This window comes from Sipha flava, unplaced genomic scaffold (genome assembly GCF_003268045.1).
Source record: "Sipha flava isolate LNK unplaced genomic scaffold, YSA_version1 124_pilon_pilon, whole genome shotgun sequence".
Lineage (NCBI taxonomy): Eukaryota > Metazoa > Arthropoda > Insecta > Hemiptera > Aphididae > Sipha > Sipha flava.
This window is the reverse complement of record NW_020271750.1, coordinates 1,051,924-1,059,670: the sequence shown is the minus strand read 5'-3', so window position 1 is coordinate 1,059,670 and position 7,747 is coordinate 1,051,924. Positions and strand designations below refer to the sequence as shown.

General features: G+C 29.6%; 1 protein-coding gene across 1 annotated transcript; it reads right to left on the bottom strand.

Annotated features, from left to right (window-relative positions):
- Positions 1–3,020: 3,020 nt before the first annotated feature.
- On the bottom strand, positions 3,021–6,479 carry LOC112694196 (cyclin-dependent kinase 9). Its single transcript, XM_025569594.1, has 8 exons — positions 6,262–6,479; positions 5,828–6,123; positions 5,251–5,335; positions 4,307–4,397; positions 4,076–4,242; positions 3,884–4,002; positions 3,513–3,783; positions 3,021–3,451 (listed from the first exon to the last, which is right to left on the bottom strand). Exons 2-8 carry the CDS (start codon positions 5,995–5,997, stop codon positions 3,143–3,145), a joined length of 1,212 nt encoding a protein of 403 aa, XP_025425379.1. The 5' UTR covers positions 5,998–6,123; positions 6,262–6,479; the 3' UTR covers positions 3,021–3,142.
- Between the last annotated feature and the right edge of the window lie 1,268 nt (positions 6,480–7,747).

Genomic DNA, 7,747 nt, shown 5'->3' with positions numbered 1-7,747 from the left:
ACGGTCACCAGGTGCAGCCGATCATCGTAGTTTGTTTTTACTATTATTGTACGTGTTGCTTGTACGTCGTCCGCACGTGTCGGTATGATTTCGACGATTTACGTCACTGCCGCCATGGAATTGATGGATAACCTCGAGTTGGGTCCTAAATTTCAAAAATAGTATGAATTGGGTCCGAACGTATTTTATTGAGTACATGAGTTGGGCCCACAAATATTTTATCGAGTACATGAGTTGGGTCTCTATATATTTTATCGACTACATGAGTTGGGTCCAGCCTATTAGCGATACCCAGAAGACACCATGTGGAGGTTAGCTAGAAAGTCTTCCAAAAAATTTGGTTTATATTATACAATGGTAACGGTCTGATGTTAACATTATTAAAATATTAAAATTATTAGTCAATTATAATTTTTTTGTGTGAAAAATGATTGAGTTGGCTTGATTTTAGATAAAATTTTAATTTATTTTTACTTTTATCACTAGTAGTTTATTCATAATTATATAGATTAAATTACGGAAGAAATTTAAGACGCACATTTTTCATTGGGAAAACATGAGTTGGGTAATTAAGGTAACAACCAGATAAAATCAACCGTGGACCCAATTCATGTATTATCAAATGTGACCATGGACCCAATTCGAGTATTATTAATTAACACCGCGGACCCAACTCGTGTTTTTTTTAAGCACTCAAATATCTCGGGACCCAACTCAAGAGTTCCCGAATTAATATACCTAACGCGTGTTCCATATGCGCTGAAGGTCTGGAAAGCAGCACGTTACGCGGTCAAATTGCGGTTTACTCGGATGGATAAAAAATTTATCGCCTAAATCCTACGAACCGTTCTTTTTGATTTTTTTTTTGATTTTCATAAAACCATATGAATCGCGTCCAATTGTCGTTTGGATCAGTGGTCTTTAACCGGTGGGTCGCGTAAGCTTAAAGATTGGGTCGTGACAATTCTTCTGTTTAAAATTTAAAGAAATCATATTCATACATATTATGTATGTTATATCGTATCAGATAAAATAATTTTCGAATAAACCCGAAACCGTACTATATTTGTAGAAGATAGGAATGAATACTCCTTTGCAGTGCCGGATTACCCATTAGGCGGAGTAGGCGCCCGCCTTAGGGCCTCACTCATTTAAGGGGTCCTATGAAAACAGAAAACTATATTTTTTTTTATTTTATAATACCGGTATTTTATTTCCGAATTTACTGGCCAAAAGTTATTATGAAATATCAATATATATTAAGTTGTAGGTGTTATATGCAGTAATAATAAAAAAATAATATGATTAATTAATTTTTCTCGCAAATAAAAAAATTTAATGAACAAGATTTTATTTATTAATAATAGTAGGTTATTTTTAAAGCGGTTTATTTAAATTATTGGATAGTAATGTTAAAGATGTACGTAAAAAATAATTTTGTAGGGCCCAACATTTTAATTGCCTAGGGGCCCACAAATGTTTAATCCGGCAATGCTCCTTTGTCATGTAGGTACCTACTCATACTTAATTAGAAAAGAGCCTCACCCAATATGCGACATATTCTATAAAGCAGTAACTATTGAACATAGTATACCTCAACCGTACGCACCGACTTCAACATGCTATCTAGCACAGTAGAAGCACTTGACGAGAGACAAACTCTGAAAATTATCCCATTCCTAAGCATCACAAATATTATTAGTAAATTATAATTTTAAGCCTAGCTTTACTTACATAATAAGTAAAATTAAAATGTTGACCCTAACACCTAACGGGTATGGTCGAATCACACTTATTTTAGTTGAATTGCACTTGGGTTTAAAAAAGGTAATGGTCGAATTGCACTCGGGTAAAAAGCAGGTAGTAGTCGAACTGCACCTGGACTCAAAAAAGTATTTCAATAAAATTATCATGCATTTGAAGGGATTAGATTTATTTTATTTAGTTACATTTATTACCATTTAGTAATCATCACCTTTTTTAAATCCAAGTCCAAATCGGCCATTTATCCGTAGGTAATAAGTGCAATTTGACTATCACGCATCTAACATATGTAATATGTAACAATTAATGACTAATAACCTTTACTGTTGAAGTTTTAAGTTTTAAATAAAAATAATAATAAACAAGCAAATGAAGTAATGATATAGCAATAGCTAAGGGAGACTGTATCTCAACCAAAATCAGCTACTTGTAAAAATAATAACTATTTAAAAATGTATAGAAATATAAAATCAATTATATAAAACAATATACAAATATAAAATATAGGGAATATCAATATATAAAGAAGCTAGCAAGATGTGTTTATTCACTTTTGTGTTTCAATATTTCTTTTCAGTTAGACTACGTTTCTAGTTCAAAAATGAAAACTCGACAATCACTAATCTTTACATATTCCTGATTGCAATCCATACTAATTTAACAATGCAAGTAAATAGTAAAACACTAAATATCTGGTACATAGGTTAGATGCCATATAGACTTATATCCTCTATCACTAAACATTTTCGTCAGTGGTGTTGCAACCAAAATTGATTGGTGAGTTAATAATTATATGGAGATTATTTACATTTTGTTAAAACAAGTATTCTTCAATCTAAATTTTTTTACGAAATTATTTTCATTAATCCTCACAGCAGGAAACAAATCAAAGTTATGTAAACATAAGGTAAATATAACATATTATTTATTCCCAGTAATGAATAGTAATTCAAAATCAAAACTTAATTTATAAATTGTTATTAATACATACAAATTTATTTGAACAGTAACATTTAACAAATCGGTTTTCCTGTTTTTAATTAGAAGATTAAAACATTTAAAATAAAATACATAATCATTTTATGTATAGTAATTACTTGAATTTAAACATTTTTAATTTTAAAAACCATACAAGTTTTTAGACAGGAAATAAACGCGAATAATAAAAAAAAATATATTTTTACTTATTCCATTAAGTAATTAATAGTTATTATAATATAAGTTCAATATAAAATTATTTTATAAACGTAAATATTTATTTACACAAACATATAAATCTTATCTAAACCAAAATAAGAAAGAATTATAAAAATGTAAAAAAAAAATAAATAGTTGAAAATTAGTTATAAGTGGCCGCATAAGCTGCCATTCACTTGCGCTAGAAAACACGTTCGTGAAATCCTGAGGTAGCAGATGTAGATGAGCCTTGGCTGGCAACAGCTGATGCTGGTCGCATAGCAGATGATTGGTGGTTATTGAGTCGGCGTGGAGCCAAATATTCAAAATTACTTTGTGTTTGTTGTGATAACATTTTTGATAAATCACATGGCATGGGATCAGTCCAGAAAAAGTCATGGTTTAATGCTGAGTCAGCATCAAATCTCTTGGCTGGGTCTAACACCAATAATTTATCTAATAGATCACATCCCATTGGATCTCTTACATATGGCTTTAATCGTTCTTTTACCTACAGTTAAATTTCAGGTTAAACACTGAGAAAGAAAGAATCATAACATGTAAACATTAACCTTTCGTTTTTGTCCTTTGACCAATTCCAATTGATTGTAAAGGTCTAATGATTCTACTTTGGGCCATACTTCTGGAGTTATTGATCCACACAACTGGGATATCAATGTCAACTGTTGTTGTTCTGAATTACCCTGCATAATTGGACTACGAGTCCACATTTCGGCCATGATACAGCCAGCTCCCCATAGATCCACAGGTGGACCATAGTTACGGTCACCAAGCAGCAACTCAGGAGGACGATACCATAATGTTACCACTCGATTTGTGTACCTATAAATAATACAAATTAATACACATGAATACACTTTTTTACAGTACTATTTTACAAAAAAATGTAATACTTAGAATAATTAACTATATTTGATTTTACCTATTTGGCTGACCATTTTTCTGGGCACTGAACGCTCGGGCAAGACCAAAATCAGCTAATTTTAGTGTTCCAGACTTTGTAATTAAAACATTTGCAGCTTTCATGTCACGATGTAATATCTGATACATACATAGTGGGTTTCAATCATCAACTTACATAGTAAGCAATACATTTATTTTTTAGTAAATTTACTTTGTTGCTATGTATGTAGTAGAGACCATTAAGCATTTGTTGGATTACTTGTTTAATTTCTCCTAAACTGAATTTCACTTTAGTATTTGATAATAGACCAGCAAGATCATGTTCACAAAATTCAAATACCAAATAAAATGTAGATCGATAACGGTTAAACTGATTAGCTACATAAGATTTGTAAAAAAATTAATCATAGGAAATTTTTAGTTATGATTAAATTATAATTACCTCTAGTTTGACATATTTCTAATAGATTTACTACATTATCATGTTTTAACAATTGTAATATTCGGATTTCTCTTAATGCAGTGATCGGAAACTGAAATCAAAAATTACATTATTAATAAATTATTAAAACATTAATATTCAAAATGGTATTATATAAACTAAGCAGTTGAAAGAGTTAATTGTTTTTATATAAGTTACATCCAGGAAATGCATTTTCAATAGTAAAAATGTTGTAAATTAAGGCATATTTTTATTAATTATAATTGCATTGCATTAATTATTATAATTAAACATTATGTTCAAAGAAAAATAAATGTGAAATTGTATAAATATATACATATATAAATATATCAATACTATTACAGAAATACATTTGTAATTATTTCTATTAACCAATAAAAAGAAATAAATTTATTACTATCTAGTGAAAGTTTATGTTTATATTAATGCTAACTGATTTAAAACCAATTGAAAATTATTCTCGTACTTAGTCAAGTAATACTATTAAATTTATTATATATTATAAAATCATCAGTTCTACTAAACGTTGATTAATTTATAAATCTTATCTAGGTGTAATCAACAAATTTATTATCGTATGAGTATTTCAATTCTTTAAAAACAGATTGAATTTTCTAATAATATTTATGATTAAAATATAATTTTCATAATTTGTTTATTTATATATGAATTCAGTCTTAGATAAAAAAAACTAAGATATTAATAAGAATCAGAAGTTATTCAGTCAAAATATAGAAATAATATTGGTTAAATAATTTAGTTATTAAAAAAGTCCGTAGTATATTAATTATATAATAAGCAATTAAAACTAAATGAATCATTAATTTTAATTGTGACTATAGTGCCTTCATTGGGTAACAAATAATTAATATTGAATACTTTAAATTATTATTTTTATTCAAATATTGTAAATATTAACTTACTCCTTCTTTTTCATTTTCCATTAGAATTTTTTTCATAGCAACCAGTTTTTTATGATTTTTTTTATCTCGTGCTTTGAACACTTCACTAAAATATTAAAAAACAAACTTCTTTACATTTAAATACTTGATTTGGTTAATAATTTTACAATAATAAATAAATTAAGTAGCGGTTAATTTCATAGTATTACATATTAATTAAAATCAGTTTTATCAATATAGGTATGTCATAAAATCAACTCTATTTCAAATATTAAGTAAAAATATATGAAACAACATAAGACAAACTTGGAGTTTTCAATGAAGCTAGTATAAAATCAAAAATAAGAGTATTTACAAATACGTATATAATGTATGATAAAATGTAAATATTAAACTTTTCAATCAATAGATAAGTAAGTATCGGTTATCAGTTTATCGGTTAAAAAAACCATGTTTCTAGAAAAAATAACAACTATGATAACGAAATTAAGGAATCGTTTATCATGTTAAATGTCCGCAAAACTAAGGTCATAGCATATGCTTTTATAAACAAATGATAACATTGCAACAACAATCGGATAATAAAAATATAACGTACCCAAAGGTGCCTTGACCGATCTTTGCCAGTTTTTCAAACTTAGTGGCAGCTTCACAAAATGGAAAATTGTACTCTTCCAAATACTTCTCCCTCTCCCTGGCCATATTCATCTGCAGTAGATTCGGTGACGGCGTTGACGGCGGCGTCACGACCCCATTCAAATTCGTCATGGCAGCCGTCTTGAAGTCGGTTCGTGTAACGTCTGGGTCCAAAATTAACACTGCTGTGAACACAACAGGAAAGCGATCGAAAACAATCGCAGCTCGGTGCTCGTACAATGTCGTGCGAAAAACCGCCTGTTACGCAGGAGGCAAAAATACATTGAATATTGAGAAAGACTTAATCAAGGTGATAATGGACGATAAAACGACGTCGAATGGTAACACGACTGTCACCATCGTTTATTAGTTGGGCAATAGAAACAAAATACTAACCTTTTATACTATCCTGAAACTAGTTGAATAACGAGCGCATGACATCGGCATTAGGGCAATCTTCAATTTGAAAGATTCAGGAAACGAATTTCTTACAGTATCGAAGTAATTAGAAAAATACTTTAACCATTTAGTTACGACGGTGGGTATCGAACATTAAGTTGAAATATTTGCAGGTAGCACGCTCGCACGACGGGATTTCGGAAAACCATGATAACTGCGAGATAGAGGAGACGAGTACAGTGTGACCAACCACGTGAAAGGCACCGAAAAATGGCAATGTTTTGATCATATTCTGATTGGCATTGATAGTTCAGTGTAGAACGTAATAATTATTAGTCCACCAGATGAATAGTACAAATCGTTTCAAAACTGAATTCGTTCAATTAGGCGTCAGAAAAATATTCTTTCGCTTATTTAAAAAAAAATGTTGATGCATTTTTAATTATACTTGCATATGAATTCTAATCAATAACACAATTGTTATTCATGGTAATTACCTAGCTGTGGTATTTTCAGTATGCACCGTGGTATATTCGATAGATACCGTGGTATATTATTTCCAACATCAATGGCAATTGCCTAATCACGACTATTTCGATATTCTTAAACACAGAAAACACCGTAGTGATGGTAAACTGCTATTTTTTTTTTGTAACATCTGATAATGATATTACTATTTTAACGAGAGAATCGCAACAGCAACGTGAGTTAGTTTTTCGGAGCAGTGATCATGGCTGAAATTAACGATAGTTTCATTATCATCCTGTGTTTGTTATCACTAAATATAATATAAAATCTATAAATATGATAAACAATTTAAACTCTGACGTTATTAGCTCTATTAATATTTACAGTAAATTAGAATATTTGTTATTTTTCAATTTACCTTATGTCTTTGCAGTGTCATCAGATAAAGGGGCGGGGGAAATTGACCTCTCGGATATGAGGGAGACAAAACTTTAATTTGGAAAATAATGAAAAATAATTACTGTGCCACTGGTCTTGATATTCTCTCAAATGTATACAGTATGATAAATTCTATGCATTTTGAGTCCTCAATTTTTCTAAGTTGAGGCCCCTAGACAGTGCTGATCACCCCCAGTCCCATTTTTAGTTGCAGCACAGTTTGGATGCTGGAATAGTTAGAATTCTTTTTGAACACAATTTATACAGATATATATCCACCTTGAAATGAATCAATCTAACAGTGACAATAATTTTATCAATTTCGACATACATCATTGCAATAGATGTCAAATTATTTATATTATTCCAACACAATAACAATATATTATCCTTTAAGTACAAGTTATTTCCTAACCTTTTTTTTTTTAAATGAATTTAATATCATAAAATAATTTAAGTAATCATAAAAATTATTTTATCAACGATATTATTAAAAATTAGGAATATTTTTTGATGACAGTTCTTTTGCAAGCTTATAATTATTTCCAAAAAAAATACTTGGTATAACAATTTTTTG

Bases quoted from the DNA above. Each gene is read 5' to 3' on its own strand.
- LOC112694196 (XM_025569594.1), bottom strand. From the start codon at position 5,997: ATGACGAATTTGAATGGGGTCGTGACGCCGCCGTCAACGCCGTCACCG. The intron at 4,243-4,306 runs GTAATTATAATT...AATCTTATGTAG, and splicing joins AGAAATATGTCAAACTAGAG to CTAATCAGTTTAACCGTTAT. The intron at 3,452-3,512 runs GTTAATGTTTAC...ATTTAACTGTAG, and splicing joins TCAAAGGACAAAAACGAAAG to GTAAAAGAACGATTAAAGCC.